Source organism: Pan troglodytes, chromosome 11, assembly GCF_028858775.2.
Source record: "Pan troglodytes isolate AG18354 chromosome 11, NHGRI_mPanTro3-v2.0_pri, whole genome shotgun sequence".
Lineage (NCBI taxonomy): Eukaryota > Metazoa > Chordata > Mammalia > Primates > Hominidae > Pan > Pan troglodytes.
Window position 1 is genome coordinate 109,469,290 of NC_072409.2, and position 21,113 is coordinate 109,490,402.

At 39.3% G+C, this 21,113-nt stretch overlaps 1 protein-coding gene across 2 annotated transcripts in view; it reads right to left on the reverse strand.

Annotated features, from left to right (window-relative positions):
* Positions 1 to 21,113, reverse strand: part of UHRF2 (ubiquitin like with PHD and ring finger domains 2) — a 93,691-nt gene that overhangs the window by 40,229 nt on the left and 32,349 nt on the right. For both annotated transcript variants that reach the window (XR_010148980.1, XM_001142916.8), the window contains exon 4: positions 6,100 to 6,318. Coding sequence is in view for 1 of the 2 variants with exons in the window: in XM_001142916.8 (XP_001142916.3) it covers positions 6,100 to 6,318 (219 nt within the window). In the remaining variant the exon portion in view is untranslated. The remainder of the gene's footprint in view (positions 1 to 6,099; positions 6,319 to 21,113) is intronic.

The following is a 21,113-nucleotide window of genomic DNA, read 5'->3' on the forward strand; positions in this document are numbered from 1 at the left end:
TGAAGATACTTTTGAGCAGAGAACTGAAATAAGAGACAGAGTAAGTCAAATGAGTATCTGTGTAGGAGGGAACATCAAGTACAAAGGCCCCAAGGCAGGAGCATGTTTGCGTGATCAAGCAACACAAGGAGGCCAGCATGGCCGAAGCACAGTGACCAGTGACTTACAACTTGATATGCATATTAAGTATATATTCTGTAAGAAGCCATGTTGAATAAGAAGTATATCACTATAGAAATTTCTTAAGTATGAAAAAAATTTAGTAAATACATAAAACTCTGTAAAAATGACACTGAACCTAAAATGTATCTGTAGCTTTTTTTTTTTTTATTCTTTTTTTTTTGAGATAGAGTCTCACTCTGTCACCCAGGCTGGAGTACAGTGGCGTGATCTCTGCTCACTACAACCTGAGCCTCCTGGGTTAAAGTGATTCTCCTGCCTCAGCCTCCCAAGGACTTGGAATTACAGGCGTGCACCAGCATGCGCAGCTAACATTTTTATATTTTTAGTAGAGACGGCGTTTTACCACGTTGCCCAGGTTGGTCTAGAACTCCTGACTTCAGGTGATCCGTCCGCCTCAGCCTCCCAAAGTGCTGGGATTACAGGCGTGAGCCACCACACCTGGCCATAATTTTTATATTTTTAGTAGAGATGAGGTTTCACCCTGCTGGCCAGGCTGGTCTCGAACTCCTGACCTCAACTGATCCGCCCACCTTGGCCTCCCAAAGTGCTAGGATTACAGGCACAAGCCACCATGCTCGGCCTTTATCTGTAGTTTTAATAAGGTAAATTAATTTTCTTCCAATAGGATTCAAATACTACTTTACTTATAAATATCTAAATCAGCATAACTTCACATGGTAGTATATATTATATTACAATAGTAAGTGAACAAATTATTTTTAAAAATGTTTTTGAATCCCAAACTTGTTTTCAATTTTTTTCAAAGCTAAAATAAATAGAAAATGACAACATGAAAATAGAATTTGATAACTAGAATTAGACAGTTCAAGCATATGTACTTTTTGGTACTCACAAATTAAAAACAGAAACAAGCATGAACTTTAACTCCAAGTTCCCTTATCAAATCTCCAAGGCAGATTAAAAATCATGTCCTCTATTTGCTTCTTCCTTTGCACCTTCAATACAATAGAGAGGATCAAAGCTGAAGGTTAGTTCTTTGTAAAAGTCTAATAAAACTGATAAACCTCTGATGAGAATGGTCAAAAAGTCACAAACTAAATTCAGAAATAAAAAACATCGTAACAGATTAACACATTAAAAAGATGTAGGTACCAAAAAAATTTATGACAACAGATTTTAAAATTTAGCTGCAATGGATAAATTCCTAGAAAATTAAATTTTAGTTCAAGAAATAGAAAACATGAATAGTCCTCTGATCATTACAGAAACCGAATTGACCATAAAAGAACTTTCCCACAAAGAAAACTCAGCCCCAGATGACTTTACTGAGAAGTTCTACCAAACAATCAAGACAAGGACACAAAACTCTACCGTAAGAAAGAAAAAGAAGATTCCAAATTATTTTGTGAAACTAGCATAAATCCGTGAAGGACACTGAGATAGGAAAATTAACATGTAAATTTCACACATTAATACAAATGTAAAAATCCTACACAAAACACTGTCAAACCAAATCTAGGAAAGCATATCTACAAAATTCCTATATCAAACATTGTAGTTATTGATGAAATTTTGTATGTTTTCTCTTGGAAAGCAGGGGAAAAAGATGCCTGTTATCACTACTTATTTTCAACAATGTAATTCAGGGCTCAACTGGTGAATAAGGACAAGAAGAAGAAATCAAAAGTAAAGAAAAAGACAAAACAAAAATGTAATAATTCACAGATGATTATAATTCCAAACATTTTGAAACAATCTACATGTAAATTAAAATTAGTAAATCTAGTAAAGCTACTGAATCCAAGATCAAAGGATACTTGTATTCCTATATACCAGAAAGAGAAAAGAAGACTGCAAAATTCAAATGGAAGTACACAGAGCTAAGAACATATAAAACCTACTTGAAGAACAAGGCAGGATCATGTGCTCTGTTGTATTATGAAAGTGTGGAACTGATACAAAGATACACAAAAAACAGACCCATGGTACAGAATAGAGAAGTCAGAAGGATTCACCAAATATAAGATTCTTGATATGACAGAGGTGATACTGAAGATCAATGGGAGGGAAATGGGCTTTTCAATAAACAGTGCTAGGAAAAATGTTTATTCATATGTATTGAGTTAAATTAGACCCTTACCTCACTCACACTGTACACAAAAATCTACTCCAAGTCAATTAAAGACCTAAAGAAAGGCAAAACCACAAAGCTTTTAGAAGGTAATACAAGAGTATCTTTAAGAAAGACATAGAAAGTACAAGCATAAAGGAAAAAAAACTTTCTTGAACTTTGATAACCTCAACTGCATTAAAATTAAGAAAACTACTATTCAAACATCGTAAGGAGAAAAAGACAAGCCACAGAATTAGAAAAAGTATTTTTGCCACATATAACTGAAATAGTCTAGTCTCCGTAATTAGAACTTCCAAAAATGAATCGGACACATTATTTAGCAACAAAAAAAGTCACCAAATTGGAACCAGGTCCTCACAAAAGATATATCCAACTTGTCAATAAAAATACGAAAAGATTCTCAACCCCACTAGGAGTCAGAGAATTGCAAATCAAAGCCAAAATGAAATACTATTACATACCCACCTGATTAGTGGAAACTGAAGTCTGAAAAAACTAAGCATGGATGAGAAAACTAACAACAGGAACTCTCATACTGTTGCAGAACTGTAACCTGGTACAGACACTTGGTTCTATCTACTCAAGTTGAAGATGCACAGGTTCTACAACCTAGTAATTTTAATCCTAGGCATGATACATCCTACAGAAACTAATGCACATAAGTGCCAGGATACAGGTATAGGTACAAGAACCTGATGGCAGCACTGTTTCTAACAGCCCCAAAATGCCTATCAACAGCAGAATGCATTTGTTCTTTCAACCTGTTATTTATCCATTCTTACCAGTGAGGATGAAAGATTTCTAATCATTAAAAAAAAATTTTTTTTTTCTCCAAACACGGTGGCTCATACCTATAATCCTACCACTTTGGGAGACTGAGGCAGGCAGATAGCCTGAGCTCAGGGGTTCGAAACCAGCCTGGACAACAAGGTGAAACCCTGTCTCTACTAAAATACAAAAAATGAGATGGGCGTGGTGGCATGCGCCCGTAGTTCCAGCTACTCCGGTGGCTGCGGCAGGAGAACTGCTTGAATCCAGGAGGCGGAGGTTGCAGTGAGCCGGGATTGTGCCACTGCTATGCAGCCTGGGCAACAGAGCGAGACCCCATCTCCCAAAAAAAAAAAATTCTATCCATAAGCCACACTGGTTCCTTTTTAGCTATTGTGTTCCTAATGTTTCTAGTAAAAACTTTAATGACAAAGAATAATACTTTACATTTTATTGTACTGTTGGGATAGCAATCACATAACCATTCTCTCCATCAAGCCGGTATTTGCCTATCCATAATTTCCACTCAAGTCTTTTTTTTTATTGAGACGAAGTTTCACTCTTGTTGCCCAGGCTGGAGTGCAATGGCATGACCTCAGCTCACGGCAATCTGCGCCTCCCAGGTTCAAGTGATTCTCCTGCCTCAGCCTTTCGAGTAGCTGGGATTACAGGCATGCAACACCGCACCCAGCTAATTTTGTATTTTTTAGTGGAGACAGGGTTTCACTAGTTGGTCAGACTGGTCTCGATCTCCTGACCTCAGGTGATCCACCCACCCTGGCCTCCCAAAGTGCTGGGATTACAGGTGTGAGCCACGGCACCTGGCCCACTCAGTCTTAGTTCCACTTCTAAAGCCAGTGTATTCCCACTCTTAACTATACCTCAGGATCACTTGGGAAAACTTTTTTTTTTAGACAGTCTCGCTCTGTAGCCCAGGCTGGAGTACAATGGCATGATCTCGGCTCACTGCAACCTCTGCCTCCTGGGTTCAAGTGATTCCTCTGCCTCAGCCTCCCATGTAGCTGGGACTACAGGCACGTGCCAGCACAGCCAGCTAATTTTTGTATTTTTAGTAGAGATGGGGTTTCACCATATTGGCCAGGCTGGTCTCGAACTCCTGACCTCATGATCCGCCCACCTTGGTCTCCCAAAGTGTTGGGATTACAGGCATGAGCCACTGCACCCAGCCAGGAAATCTTTTTTTAATAGCAAGCTTTTTTAGCTCAATGCTATGTGTGCTGTTATCCTACTGTGTACACATGCTTTCTACTTCCAACACTCAAGTAGGTTATAAGGCTCCTAACATAGCCAGTTTATTTAGGGGCTTTCTCCTTCTTCATGATTTGCATCCATATCAGGGTTTCAAGGTGTTTAGAAGTCTGTGACTGAGCTATACCCTTAGTCTAGCAATAGAATCACACTTTTGTTTGTAAGAAGTTCTGAAATCTGTTCTCTAAAATGTTAAGTTTTCAACACCTCGCATCATTTTTTTTTTTTTTTAAATCTCAGGAGTCAGCAAACTTTTCCCACAAAGAGCCAGAAAGTAAGTAGTTTTGGCTTTGCAGGCTAGATGGTCTCAGTTGCAATTATTCAACAATACTGTGGAGCACAAAAATAGCCACAGATAATACATAAATTAATGGCCACTGTTGTGTTCCAATGATACTTTATTTACAAAAATAGGCAGCTAGTGGGCTATAAGCTTGCCTATCCTCGCTTTAGATTTTTAATCATTGTTCCAAGATTGGTCACCTTGTATCACTAATCCAGTTAATCAGAACTTGACACAAATATTCGTTTAGCTGTTTCTCTTATTTTTTTTTTTTTAAAAACAAAAATTGTCAGGGTTATTCTAAAACCCTCGGCATTCAATAAAACAAATCTAACAATTTATTCTAAAGAAAAGAAATGCACAAAAATGCATATACAAGGATGTTTATGTAATTACTGATAATAAAGAACTGGAAATGATTAACAGATTTTATTTATTAAAAAGGAAATTAGTGACTATTCAGCAAATTATTCAGAAGCAGCAGACACAGAAAAAGAGTGACAATGTTTTCCAAAGTGTAAAAAAGTAACTCAAATAACGCCTACTACTTTTATCACTTTGGGAAACATCTGAAAGTATTTCTTAAAAAATTAATGATAGAAAGCTGGGCGCAGTGGCTCATACCTGTAATCCCAACACTTTGGGAGGCAGAGGCGGGTACATCACTTGAGGGCAGGAGTCGAGACCAGCCTGGCCAACATGGTGAAACCCCATCTCTACTAAAAATATAAAAGTTAGGTGGGCGTGGTGTCATACGCCTGTAGTCCCAGCTACTTGGGAGGCTGAGGCAGGAGAACTGCATGAACCCAAGAGGCAGAGGTTACAGTGAGCCAAGATCATGCCGCTGCACTCCAGCCTGGGTGACAGAACAAGAGAGGAGGGGGGCGGGGGAGAGAAGGAGGGGGGGGGAAGAGAAGGAGGGGGGGAGGGGGAGAGGGGGAGGGAGAGAGAGACAGAGAGAGAGAGACAGAAAGAAAAAAGAAAAGAAAGAAATGATAGAAATATCTGAAGGATTTGATTCAGGTGACATTTTGCATTCTGAATTCTCTTCATTAAGTTTAAATTCTGTAAGTTGAAAAATCACTATGAAGGAAAATTTCAGCTAGTCTTAGAAGTCCAGCAGACAGCTGGTTAAGTAGTCATCCACTGCTATTACATCAACACAGATCCTCATAGCAATTATAGTTATTAAAATGCTTTTATATATTGTTTTGTTCCATCTATAAGAATCCTACGAGGAAGTAAGAATTTCTGTAATAAAACACTCAGTTATTTCCAACATTCTTCCAAACAGTATCTCCAAACTTTAAAGTTGAAGATCTAAGCCATTCTTAACTTTTAAAAATTCTTAAGAATTTATAAAAATATTCTCCTTCAGTATGGAAATTTCCATCTTTTATAGACTCCATCTTTTTTTACTAAGGTACACGTGGTTAATACCTAAAAATACATTCCTTGATCAATTCAGTTAATTAAATGGCACCAGTGAAGACAATCTTACCCCAGGAAAATTTTCACACGAAGTTCTTTTTTGGTCCTTGAGATTGTCTTCAATGTGGTAATTTCTGCATCAAACCAGAATCCTCTTTGTCCAGGACTTTCTACATTATAATTAACCATTACCACATCACCAACATTTAGTTCATTCCATTTCAAAATGGTTCTAGCTCGTGGTCTAAGATCCTTGACATTCATTTCTAGAGTACCGCTTTCTGGGTATCTGAGGAGAGAGAAAACCATATGGCTTATGATTACCAAAGACAACTAAAGTTTTATGCAATGTACAGAAAAACCTAATTTGCTGAGTTAATCATCTAAGAGAAAGAGTAAAATAGGTTGAAGTGTCCTTAAATAGCAGGTGTTATTACTTCATGTTGGTTTCTCACCTGTACTGCGATACCTACAGGGTAGTTTCTATATCAGCATGAACTGTCTCCCCATTCCCACTAGGCCTTGGAGATGTGGATCTCTTCATGGCTTGCAGGTTGTCAGGCAAGTAAGTGTTCAGCCCACATTCAAGAACCACAATCATCTACTATGAGGGAGCTATATACAATTTTTCTAGAATAAACTATATGTTATGTATCTATTCAGTCACGTATTACTGTTATAATCTAGATATTCGCAATGAGAGCCTGAATATTTGTAATGGCACTTAAATGATATACACTCATGATTTGACTTCCCAGAGCAAAACTATTCTTGTTAAAGTCTTATTAAGACATTCATTGCTAGCTGGGAAAGTAGGGGACTGGGGAGGGTGATAAAAACATAAGCTCTTGCTCTACATTTTTTATCCCAAGTTTTGTTTTGGTTTCTGAGACAAGGTCTCACTCTGCCACCTAGGCTGCAGTACAGTGACACGATAATAGCTCACTGTAGCCTCAAACTCCTGGGCTCAAGAAATCCCCGAGCCTGAGCTGCCTGAGTAGCTGGTACTACAGACACGTGCCACCACACCCAGCTAATATGTTTTTCTTTTGTAGAAACAGGGTCTTACTATGTTCGTGAGGCTGGTTTAGAACTCCTGGCCTCAAGCAACCCCCTGCCTTGGCCTCCCAAAGTACTGGGACTACCGGCATGAGCCACCATGTCAGGCCTCAAGTTTTTTGTTTTGTTTTGTGAGATGGAGTCTTACTCTGTCAGCCAGGCTGGAGTGCAGTGGTGTGATCTCAGCTCACTGCCACCTCCACCTCCTGGGTTCAAGTGATTCTCCTGCCTCAGCCTCCTAAGTAGCTGGGATTACAGGCATGTGCCACCATTCCTGGTTAATTTTTGAATTTTTAGTAGAGACGGGGTTTTGCCATGTTGGCCAGGCTGGTCTCGAACTCCTGACCTCAGGTGATCCACCCGCCTCAGTCTCACAAAGTGCTGGGATTAAAGGCGTGAGCCACCGCACCCGGCCCCAAGTTTAAGTTTTAACAGGACTAGATGATGGCCTCTTTCTGATCTTTGTACAAGTTCATCAAGTTCTGCCATTTGCAGTACTTATAAGAACATGAACCTAGCATATTCCAATAGTCTCCATTTTCCCTGAAAGAGAAAGGAAAGATTGCAGTTTCTTTCTTTCTTTTTTTTTTTTTAAATTTAAGTTCTTGGATACCTGTGCAGAATGTGCAGGTTTGTTACTTAGGTATACAGGTGCCATGGTGGTTTGCTGCACCCATCAATCTGTCATCTACATTAGGTATTTCTCCTAATGCTATCCTTCCCCTAGCCCCCTACCCTCCGACAGGCTCCTCTGTGTTATGTTCCCCTCCCTGTGTCCATGGGTTCTCATTGTTCAACTTCCACTTATGAGTGAGAACATGTGGTGTTTGGTTTTCTGTTCCTGTGTTAGTTTGCTGAGAATGATGGTTTCCAGCTTCATCTATGTCCCTGCAAAGGACAGGAACTCATCCTTTTTTATGGCTGCATAGTATTCCATGGTGTATATGTGCCACATTTTCTTTATCCAGTCTATCATCGACGGGCATTTGGGTTGGTTCCAAGTCTTTGCTATTGTGAACAGTGCTTCAATAAACATACATGTGCACGTGTCTTTATAGTAGAATGATTTATAATCCTTTGGGTATACACCACCCAGTAATGGGACTGCTGGGTCAAATGGTATTTCTGGTTCTAGGTCCTTGAGGAATTGTCTTCCACAATGGTTGAACTAATTTACACTCCCACCAACAGTATAAAAGCGTTCCTATTTCTTCACATCCTCTCCAGCATTAAAAGAACTAGAGAAGCAAGAGCAAACACATTTAGAAGCTAGCAGAAGACAAGAAATAACTAAGATGAGAGCAGAACTGAAGGAGATAGAGAGATGAAAAACCCTTCAAAAAAAAAAAATCAACAATCCAGGAGCTGGTTTTTTGAAAAGATCAGCAAAATAGACTGCCAGCCAGACTAACATAGAAGAAAAGAGAGAAGAACCAAATAGACACAATAAAAAATGATAAAGGGGATATCACCAATGATCCCACAGAAATACAAACTACCATCAGAGAATACTATAAACACCTCTACACAAATAAACTAGAAAATCTAGAAGAAATGTATAAATTCCTGGACACATACACCCTCCCAAGACGAAACCAGGAAGAAGTCGAATCCCTAAATAGACCAATAACAAGTTCCAACCAAAAAAAGCCTAGGACTAGACGGATTCACAGCTGAATTCTACCAGAGGTACAAAGAGGAGGTGGGTACCATTTCTTCTGAAACTATTCCAAACAATAGGAAAAGAGGGACTCCTCCCTAACTCATTTTATGAGGCCAACATCATCCTGATACCAAAACCTGGCAGAGACACAACAAAAAAAGAAAATTTCAGGCCAATATCCCTATGAACATTGATGCGAAAATCCTCAATAAAATACTGGCAAACCGAATCCAGCAGCATATATCAAAAAGCTTATCCACCACGATCAAAGTCGGCTTCATCCCTGGGATGCGAGGCTGGTTCAACATATGCAAATCAATAAACATAATCCATCACATAAACAGAACCAATGACAAAAACCACATGATTATCTTAACAGACGCAGAAAAGGCCTTCTATAAAATTCAACCCCTTCATGCTAAAAACTCTCAATAAACTAGGTTTTGATGGAATGTATCTCAAAATAATAAGAGCTATTTATGACAAACCCATAGCCAGTATCATACTGAATGGGCAAAAACTGGAAGCATTCCCTTTGAAAACTGGCACAAGACAGGGATGGCCTCTCTCACCATTCCTGTTCAACATAGTGTTGGAAGTTCTGGCCAGGGCAATCAGGCAGGAGAAAGAAATAAAGGGTATTCAATTAGGAAAAGAGGAGGTCAAATTGTCCCTGTTTGTAGATGACATGATTGTATATTTAGAAAACCCCATCGTCTAAGCCCAAAATCTCCTTAAGCTGATAAGCAACTTCAGCAAAGTCTCAGGATATAAAATCAATGTGCAAAAATCACAAGCATTCTTATACACCAATAACAGACAAACAGAGAGCCAAATCATGAGTGAACTCCCATTCACAATTGCTACAAAGAGAATAAAATACCTAGGAATACAACTTACAAGGGATGTGAAGGACCTCACCAAGAAGAACTACAAACCACTGCTCAACGAAATAAAAGAGGACACAAACAAATGGAACAACATTCCATGCTCATGGATGGGAAGAATCAGTATTGTGAAAATGCCCATACTGCCCAAAGTAATTTATAGATTCAATGCTGTCCCCAAACTGCCACTGACTTTCTTCACAGAATCAGAAAAAACTACTTTAAATTTCATATGGAACTAAAAAAGAGCCCATATAGCCAAGACTATCCTAAGCAAAAAGAACAAAGCTGGTGGCATCACGCTACCTGACTTCAAACTATACAAGGCTACAGTAACCAAAACAGACATGTAGACCAATGGAACTGAACAGAGGTCTCAGAAATAACGCCACATATCTTCAACTATCTGATCTTTTGACAATCCTGACAAAAACAAGAAATGGGGAAAGGATTCCCTATTTAATAAATGGTGTTGGGAAAACTGGCTAGCCACATGTAGAAAACTGAAACTGGACCCTTTCCTTAGACCTTATGTAAAAATTAACTCAAGATGGATTAAAGACTTAAACGTTAAGACCTAAAACCATAAAAACCCTAGAATAAAACCTAAGCAATACCATGCTGGACAAAGGCATGGGCAAAGACTCCATGTCCAAAACACCAAAAGCAACAGCAACAGAAGCCAAAATTGACAAATGGGATCTCATTCAACTAAAGAGCTGCTGCACAGCAAAAGAAACTATCATCAGAGTGAACAGGCAACCTACAGAACGGGAGAACATTTTTGCAATCTATCCATCTGACAAAGGGCTAATATCCAGAATCTACAAAGAACTTAAAACAAATTCACAAGAAAAAAACAAACCACCCCATCAAAAAGTGGGCAAAGGATATGAACAGACAGTTCTCAAAAAGAGACATTTATGCGGCCAACAAACATATGAAAAAAAGCTCATCATCACTGGTCATTAGAGAAACGCAAATCAAAACCACACTGAGATAACCGTATCACGCCAGTTAGAATGGCGATCATTAAAAAGTCAGGAAAAAACAGATTCTAGTTTTTATATGTAGCCAGCTCTCTAGAAACATTTTAAAAAGAAAAAAACAAGAAATTTCATAAGAAAGTAAAACCATGTAAAAATTCTATCAGTGACTTGGCTGTACGTTTATTTCCTAATAGTAAGTATTACAAACCTAACCTGACCTGAACCTAAAGCTTTATAAGGTTCTTCAATTTTACATATTTTTATTTATTGTTTTCAGAGACAGGGTTTCACTCTGTCACCCAGGCTGAAGTGCAGTGGTGTGATCATGCCCACTGCAGCCTTGGCCTCCCAGGCTCAAGCAATCCTCTTACCTCAGCCTCCCAAGAAGCGGGGGCTACAGACGCATGCCACTACGCCTGGCTAGTTTTAAAACTTTTTGTGGAGACAGGGTCTCACCATGTTGCCCAGGCTGGTCTCAGACTCCAGGGCTGAAGCAATTCTCCCATCTTGGCCTCCCAAAGTGCTTGGATTACAGGCATAAGCAATCATGCTGAGCCAGGTTCTTCACTTTTAGGCCTAACTTCCTGATATCATCAGACCAAAGAAATCAGTAACAGTCCACACTGGCTTCTATAAAATTAAGACCTGCTGCTCCTCAAGTATGCTCACTGCAGCACTATTCACAATAGCAAAGACTTGGAACCAACCCAAATGTCCATCAATGACAGACTGGATTAAGAAAATGTGGCATATATACACCATGGAATACTATGCAGCCATAAAAAAGGATAAGTTCACGTCCTTTGTAGGGACATGGATGAAGCTGGAAACCATCATTCTCAGCAAACTATCGCAAGTACAAAAAACCAAACACCGCATGCTCTCACTCATAGGTGGGAACTGAACAATGAGAACACTTGGACACAGGAAGGGGAACATCGCACACCCGGGCCTGTTGTGGGGTGGAGAGAGGAGGGAGGGATAGCATTAGGAGATATACCTAATGTAAATGACAAGTTAATGGGTGCAGCACACCAACATGGCACACGTATGCATATGTAACAAATGAGCTCGTTGTGCACATGCACCCTAGAACTTAAAAGTATAAGCAAACAAACAAACAAAAAAGCTGCTGCTCCTATGTATTGCTAGGTAGTAGAGGGACAAAGAAATGAGTAACATCTGGTTCTTACTCTTAAAAAGCTCAATCTATCAAAGGTAGGCCAGGCTACTACAGCAGTGGTTCTCAAAGTATGGTCCCAAGATCAGCAGCATCAACATCATCTGGAAATCCAAATTCTTGGGCTCCATCTCAGACCCTCAGTCAGAAACTCTGGAAATGAGGTCCAGCAATCTACATTTACAAATCCCCTCAGTGATTCCGATGCATGCTCAAGTTTAAAAACCCACTGTGCCATAGAAATACAGGAATTAGTATTTATGATATTAAATACCATATCCTAGTGAGGCAGCATTAAAAAGGTAGAAACTAAGGGAAGAAATCTTGAACCATTACCCAACTAAGAGTGGCCTGCTCAAAACCAAAGTGGGCCTGAAGTTAGAAGGAGCTAGCTCTGGCTCTTCCAAATCAAACAAGAACTACGTAAGCTCAGGACTCTAACAGTGTACCTAACTCATTTAGATTAAATAGATATTAATCCTGTGTGGGATCTTACGTAGGTGATGGGGGCTGGGGGGCAGTTTTAACTCCAAGAAAAGCCACTCTGTGTTCACGTAGTTCTGACATAGGAAAGAGAAAGTACTTGATACTGAATCAAAGATAAGCTTTTGGAACTCATTCTATGCTTTAAGTCCATGAAGAAATCGACACACTCTTGCCACAACAGATCTAACACTTAGCCTAAATGTCCCTGCCAGCCTCAATCATCATCTTTCCTAATTCAAACCATTTTTAATCAATTTCCTTCAACTCATGTGACAAGGTTTTGGATCCTTGTATCAATCCTGGTGTCTTCACTCAAAAGATGTTCTATTTTCAGTCTGCCTAGGTTTAGATTCCCAATTTAGCTTCTCCCTCAACTTCCCACCAACCCCTCAACTTAGCTTCTGGCCACTGTGTATACTTGGGAAAGTTACCAAATCTTTTGGACTATATTCCTAACCCGTAATACGTACCTAATGGTAACTGTATCTCATATGGTGGTTTTGAGGACTAAAATGAGAAGTCTTTTAAATCACTTAGAACAGTACATAATGGGGGTAAGTAAATGTCAATTAGTATTTTTTTATTATGCAGAAATAATCTTAAAGAAGGAACCCGACAAGTACAAAATTATGTCTATAGTTCTACTCTTCTCCATTTCAATCCCTACCTTTTTTTTTTTTTTTTTTTGAGACGGAGCCTTACTCTGTTGCCCAGGTTGGAGTGCAATGGCATGATCTCAGCTCAGTGTAACCTCCGCCTCCCGGGTCCAAGCGATTCTCCTGCCTCAGCCTCCCGAGTAGCTGGGACTACAAGTGCCTGCCACCACTCCTGGTTGGTTTTTTGTATTTTTAGTAGAGATGGGGTTTCACCATGTTAGCCAGGATGGTCTCAATCTCCTGACCCCATGATCTGCCCACCTCGGCCAATCCCATTTTTTAATGGTCAAACCTAAATTTAAAGTCTGTAGCCCAACATCTGGTATTTATACACTCATGTTGTTTCACAACGGTTTGGTCAGAAAAATAACAAACATTTTTCTCAATCTATAAAATGAGGTTAAACTAGATCTTTTAATGCTTTTCTAATTCCACAGTTGTAAATTCATTTCCTGCCTCAATATTCTTAAGTCCATGTAAGACAGAAACCTGTTCTATTTCAGATAATACTCCTTTCTCAGCTGTAAAGTGAAAATTACTTGGACAACACATTATCATCATTCTGTATGTTTTTAAATTATACTGTAAAAAGCATATTTCAGTGGCAAAAGAACCACCTCCATTAACCTAACTCTGTCAAAATTAAATACCCAGAATGGAAAGATTTTGAACTAAGTAGAGAACCTCAACAAAGTTTTAAAATTGTATATACAGTTATGTTTATATGGAGACAGGGCACCACAGCAAGGGAATTTAAGCTATTCCTGCACCAAAACTAAATTTGTACAAACTCAGGAGAGAATTATATAGTGGATTACATATATTCTATCTGTACTCATACACATACATAGTTAAGTCTGTAAAAGATAAGTCATGAAAATGAAGCATACATTTTTAAATTCTAACCAAGGAGACAGTAAGTCAATTGCTAGGGGGAAATAAAAAACAAAAAAACAGAAAAGGAACATAAAACTACTCTTAAAGTTGGGAACCTATTATGCGCTCAAATGTTACCTAATATTTTCCTGGGCATCTTCAGCTACACATATTTTAAAATATACAGTGATAACTCTAAAGCTCCACTCTCGCCTAAACTTTTCAGATTCATATAACCATCTACACCCCAAACTGAAATGTCCCAGAAGCACCTCAAATGCAAAGCATCCAAAATGGAATCCCCCTACCCCATAACCTGCTGGTGCTCAGTATTCTCTGAGAAAAACCCTTCATGCTCTTAGAAGTGTAAGAGTTATCTCCAATTTATCTTATGTTGCCTTTATCCAGTTACTTAGTCCCACTTACGATAACCTGTTAATGATTGTTTAATGTAACTCTATATCCTTAGTTAAAATCTACCTTTCTCAGACTAGGCCCAACACATTTCCCCATCTTTAGGATCACACCTTTCAATCCATATCATATTTCTGCCAAAATGAAGATTCTAAGACACAGACCTACTTAAAATATTTTATGAAGTGTGATTACAATTTGTTGACAGGCTATGGGAAAACAAGTACTCTCATATATTGCTGACAAATACAAAGTGGTATTTTCCCCTCTTAGAGGGGAATCTGTTAATTACCAGAAACACTGTCTATACATTTACTTTCTGACCCAGGAATTCCACCTCTAGGACTGTATCCTGGACATAAATGAAATCCTGATGAAAAGATACACAACGCTATTTATAGCTGCACTATTTGTAACAGGTCTAAAAACAATCAAACGTCCATAACAGAAACCCTTAAGATAACATAATACAGGTACATAATAGAATATTGTGCTCCTATAAAAAAGAAATGAGAAACATACTATGAAGTGATCTCCAGGATATACGAACTTAAAAAAAATAAGGTGCAAACGGTATGTGTAGTTTCTATTTTCTATCTAGTGTATATATGTATAAATACACATATATACACTGATATGGGTATATGGCATATATACAAATGCATATATACACAATACACTTTTATTAAAACAGAAGCATAAACCAAACTAACACTGTTACTTGAAAAACTAGGTGGGAGGTTGAGGCAGGAGAATCGCTTGAACCCAGGGAGGCAGAGACTGCAGTGAGCCCAGATCGTGCCACTGCACTCCAGCCTGGTGACAGACTGAGACTCTGTCTCAAAAACAACAACAACAACAACAACAAAACAGGCTGGGCGCAGTGGCTCACACCTGTAATCCCAGCACTTTGGGAGGCCGAGAAAGGCGGATCACGAGGTCAGGAGATCGAGACCATGCTGGCTAACATGGTGAAACCCCGTCTGAACTAAAAATTAGCCGAGTGAGGTGGCGGGCGCCTGTAGTCCCAGCTACTACTCGGGAGGCTGAGGCAGGAGAATGGCGTGAACCCCGGGGGGCGGAGCCTGCAGTGAGCCGAGATCGCGCCACTGCACTCCAACCTGGGCGACAGCGAGACTCCGTCTCAAAAACAAACAAAAAAACAAACAAACAAAAAAAACAAAACAAAACCTAGGTAAGAAACAGGATAGAAGGAATCAGGATGGAAGCTCAATTTCTCTTAGTATTATTTTGTTTTGGAGATTTAACTACAGAAGTATGTAATGTGTGACATAATTATAAACACAATTAACAAAATGTGAGAAATCCCTAAAAACCAAAAGCACAATGAACGTAACTACACAACTGGTAGCCTAACACCACCAGGATAAACAATTACAAGTTATGTGAAAGCACACCAAGTTCACTAGACAGCCCAAATGATATATTTCCTAAAGACAAAAAAACCACATAACTTTTCAGTAGTCCTATTGTTTGCAATATGAAAGTATTGTTAGTCTGAAACTACCATGAGTAGGATAAAGCAAATCAGTGATATCATTAGGAACTGTGATTTTCAGGTTAAGAGAAAATAAACATAAAACCACAGAGGTTAAGTTATAACCCTTTCCTCCTCTAAATTTAATTGGAACTATCAATATTCACCCATGTTATATTTAAGTATTATTTCCTAGTTCTTTTCCAACGAAAAGACCTAGAAACATGACCAAACACATATCAGTAAGCAGCACAGACTATGTGCTCTAAATACCATTTCTAATTTGAAATAACTGGGATTCCTAGACATGGCTGAACCCAGGGCTGGAACATTCTGTTATACCTGAACACAAAGAAACATTCAAAAACTATTATGTCACTTTAAACTTGAAGGATCTTCCAAAGGCTAAAGATGAGACAATCTAAGCATCAAAGTAACAACTGGGATAGGTTAAAAATAGGTGTTAAAAGGCACTGGAAGTTCATAATAATACTTAAAAGTATCTATCTCACCGGTCAACCTTTGAAGGATTCTAGGGAATTACAATACAAGCTGGTAACAAATTTTGAGTGTATCAGGCTGACAACACCTGAATCTTACCACAGAAAAGTATTATGTGTCTCCTGATAGGATACCATGCCATAGGTAAACAAACACTATCTCTCAAGTAGTCTTATCTAACAGAGTTTAAATCATATCAAACTTTAGATGTAATTATTAGCTTCTCAGGAAACTAACACAGAACAGAAGAATGTGTCAAATATCACTACAGGAATGTGATCAGTAAAATCCAGACTGAGAAAATTGTACAAGACAAATGACACAGTTTATTTAAAATAAATGGAGGGGGGGGAAGGGGAAGAAATCTGTAGATCGAGACTTACCAACTAAATGTAATGGGTGGGGTTTGTTTTTGATCCTTATTTGAACAACCTAAGTACATTTTTAAATAGATAATTAAGGAACTATGAACATTGATTGGTTATTTGATGTTAAGGAATCATTGGGAATTTTATGTGACATTTGTTGTTACACTTTGTATGTCAGTGTTTCCAAGTCCGTTCCCAGGTTCAATGATGTAGCAGAACTCACAGGACTCCTCTACACATTATAGCATGAAGCCATACCCATGGCTGAGTTAATACAGTCAAAAAACAAACAAAAAACAAACAACAATGAAAAGCAAAATCAGCAAAGGGAAAAGGCACATGAGGTAACCAGAGGAAACCAGACACAAGCTCTCTAAGAGTCATCTCCTAGTAGTCACACAGGGCATGCTTAATGCCTCCAACAACCAACTGTGAAAACACATGGGAAATATTGTCTGCTAGGGCAGATTAGAGCGTTCAAGATAATTAGGGGCTGATAACAGGTACTGCCTAGCACATACCATAATTCCAGACTCCCAGAAGCAAGTGTTCAGCATAAACCATACTGTTTGCAAAAACAGTTTAGGCACAGAGAACTATTTTTAATCAGAAAATAATGGGAATGTTCCTGAAATCTAAGGTTTCCAAACAGCAGGCCAGGGCCAACCCATATAAGCTCACCATTTTAGGGATACCAGTCTCGGATCTGATGTTAACTCTTTTCTGCAAACTCTAAAAAGAATCCTTTTAAAGCCATTTTGTCCGTTGGATACTCTGGGAAACAGACGACAAGATGAAGGTAACACCTATGAAAGACAGGGAAAGAAAGGAGAACTAGGCAGTAAAAGCCCTTAGACCATGATGCTGGTCTATCATTTTGAAAGAAGGAAGGGGCAGGAAAAGCCTGAGTGTTGCTCAACTCTGACAACATCTTGGCCAGTCTAATGGTAAGCTCAGGTGTGAAATTAACATTGGGCAGAAATTGCCAAATCTAGAAGCACTGTCACACTTGGTCACTGGCTGAGGGAGGCCAAGAAAGAGCATAGCTTTGCTTCAAACACTGTGGCAGAGTTAGAAAGCGCTGTAGTTGAAGACCATCAGCTAACTGCGCTACTTGCAGCTGGTCAGTAAAGGTCTTTCTTAAGACCTTTACTTCTTAGGATCCAGTTTCTAGGGCCACATATGAGGCCATTTGCAATGGAAATCATATAAGGTTCAGGACTTGCTTCAAAAGTATACAGTGGTGCTCAAAGGTGCTGGTAAAGGTAAGACAAAATTGGCTATGAGTTGATGATGGTTAAAGCAACGTGATGGGCTCATCATATTGCTGTTCTGCAATGTTTAAAGATTTCCGTAATAAACACAAATGCTATGCAATTGAAAATCCAAACACTGGCTAAACACAAAAGGCTCTTCCTATTTTTTGAAGTTTTTCCTCATGTGTACAAACTTTAAAAGGTGACATTCAAGGCTTACAATGAAGACAAGTAGTCTGTCTACTGCCACAACCTACCACATTCCTAACTCTTGTTACTCAAGAGGCGAAAACTTTCCATTCTTATCTTATTTACCTCCACATTTTCAAACAGCATGCTTTATATTTTTTGTTGTTAAACTGTTACTCTTAACATCCACCAAATACAGTTCACTTGCCTCCATCCTCCTCTTGTAATTACTAACACAGAGCACTCCATTAAGTGTTCACATATACTTATAACAACTCTTAGGACAGTTTGGCATTATTCTATCCCCATTTTACAGATGAAGCATAGAAGTTATTTATTTGGACGGTAATAAAAACAGAGACGTTTTTCAAACTGATCACCTGGCTCTAGAATCCATACACTTAACAGAGACAAACTTTTTCTTCTTCTTAAACATATTATAGAAACTATGTAGTTTGTAAAATCAATATTTTTTACATGTTAACTAAATAGTATTCACAGATAAGTAATGAAGTATGCTTTAATTACATTTCCTTCCTTCCACAACTGTGTTTTCCTTTGAGTATTTGGTTGCTCTTTTTGGTTGTTACTATGTACCTATCATTAATTTATCTACATTCCTACACAGTTGTAAAACTGTTCAGCCATCTTAGGTACTCTGTCTTTTTGCAACTTTGAAACATTTCTTCTAGAGCCTCTGTCAAATTCCAATTTGGACACCTTGCTTTGTCCAGATTGTAGGCTTTGTAGGCTTTACGCCTGGTCCACAGCTTTCATGCTAGCATCTCCTTCCATTACCTCCTATATTGAATCCTATTTCCTGGAGAGCGTGTCTTCTTTCCTGTTTTAAACACTAGGTAGGGTTAAAAGTGGTTAAAATGTTAATACAAATTAACCAATCCTCTTGTTTTTAGTTCTATTCCACATGCCTTCCTCCAAAGTACCTAGTGAATTCAAGGCCTGAGCCTTCCCCAAGGTTCTCCAACACCAATTTGCTTGCTTCGTTTGTTGGCTTCTCGTCCATAGGTTTCAGTTTTCTCTGGCCTGCTAAACTAGGCAATGTTAATTAGTGTTGTGCCTTCCAAAATTTTGTTGCTTTCTCTTGTGTTTTGATTTCTGTGCCTTTTTTTTTTGTCCTCGGGGGTTTATGGATTTATTATTTTACTGTCTTCTAGGATGGTTTAGGAAGGAGTGAAAAGAAACATGTATCTTAACCTGCCATGTTTAACTGGAAATCTTTATTTACCTTTAGTTTCATTTCTTCTTGCTCACTATATGCTTTCTACACTCCAGCCGTATTAATCTACTCTCAGGTAGCCCCATATTTTCTGCTTCTTTATCCTTGTAAACTGCTGTTCTCCTTCAGGAACTAAAATATCTCCTCTACCTTTATACTCTCAAAGCTAGGTATGCATATTTCCATCATACTGTAAAACAGCAATTTTTCATTGAGGAGCAAGTACCATGTTCAAAATATAGAGTGTTTGGGAGAGACCAGGCCTACAAATGTCTGGAAACATGTCCAACTTACTAAACAGAAAACTGTGCTTTTATATAAAAAGCTCTTAATCAAATATATAATAAAGTATGACCGCCTGACATCTATTTTGCTAATAGTAGAAACAACATAATTAGGTTAAAAAGTATGTATGCTGGCTGGGCGCGGTGGCTCATGCCTGTAATCCCAGCACTTTGGGAGGCAGAAGCGGGCAGATCATGAGGTCAGGAGATCAAGACCATCCTGGCTAACATGGTGAAACCCCATCTCTACTAAAAATACAAAAAAATTAGCCAGGTGTGGTAGCAGGCACCTGTGGTCCCAGCTACTTGGGAGGCTGAGGCAAGAGAATGGTGTGAACCCGGGAGGCGGAGCTTACAGTGAGCCGAGATTGCGCTACTGCACTCCAGCCTGGGTGACAGAGCAAGACTCTGTCTCAAAACAAAAAGTATGCCAAAAATAAAACTTATAAGTATTATTTGTTTGTTTATTTATTTTTTGAGACAGAGTCTCACTCTGTCACCCAGGCTGGAGTGCAGTGGCGCGATCTCGGCTCACTGTAATCCCCACTTCTTGGGTTCAAGTGATTCTCCTGCCTCAGTCTCCCAAGTAGCTGGGACTACAGGCGTGCACCACCACGCCAAGCAAATTTTCATATAGAGACGGGGTTTCACCACGTTGGCCAGGCTGGTCTCAAACGCCTGTCGTCCCCAAGTGATCCACCCACCTTGGCCTCCCAAACTGCTGGGATTACAGGAATAAGCCACTGTGCCCAGATCTGAGTATTATTTAAGAGTATGTAGACCGGGGCTGAGGCAGACGAATCACTTCAGCCCAGGAGTTTGAGACCAGCCTGGGCAACATGGCGAAACCCTGCTTCTACTAAAAATTAAAAAAAAATTAGGCCAGGCATGGTGGCTCACGCCTGTAAACCCAGCACTTTGGGAGGCTGAGGCAGGTGGATCACTTGAGGCCATGAGTTCGAGACCAGCCTGGCCAACATGCTAAAACCCTGTCTCTACTAAACATTAGCCAAGTGTGGTTGCACACGCCTGTAATTCCATCTACCTGGGAGGCTGAGGTATGAGAATCGCTTGAACCTGGGAGGCAGAGGTTGCAGTGAGGCAAGATTGAGCCACTGCACTTCAGCCTGGTGACAGAGCAAGACTGTATTAAAAAAAAAAAAAAATTATCCAGGTGAGTCCCAGTTACTTAGGAGGCTAAGGCAGGAGGATCACCTGAGCCAGGGAAGTCAAGGCAGCAGTGAGCCGAGATCATGCCACTGCATTCCTGCCTGGATGACGGGAGTGAGACTCTATCTCAAAAACAGGTGGGAAAAAAAAAAAAAGGGTGGCGGGGGGGAAGAGTATTTACCAAAACAACCTGTCTTTATTAATTAGTAAATGAAAAGCAAAAAGTTTTATCCCATTATCACCAGGTTATTTTCAATATTATTAGAAGAAAGAGATAGGACCAGTGGCTAATGCCTGTAAGCCCAGCACCTTGGGAGGCCACGGGGGAAGGATTGCTTGAGCCCAGGAGTTTGAGATCAGTCTAGGCAACA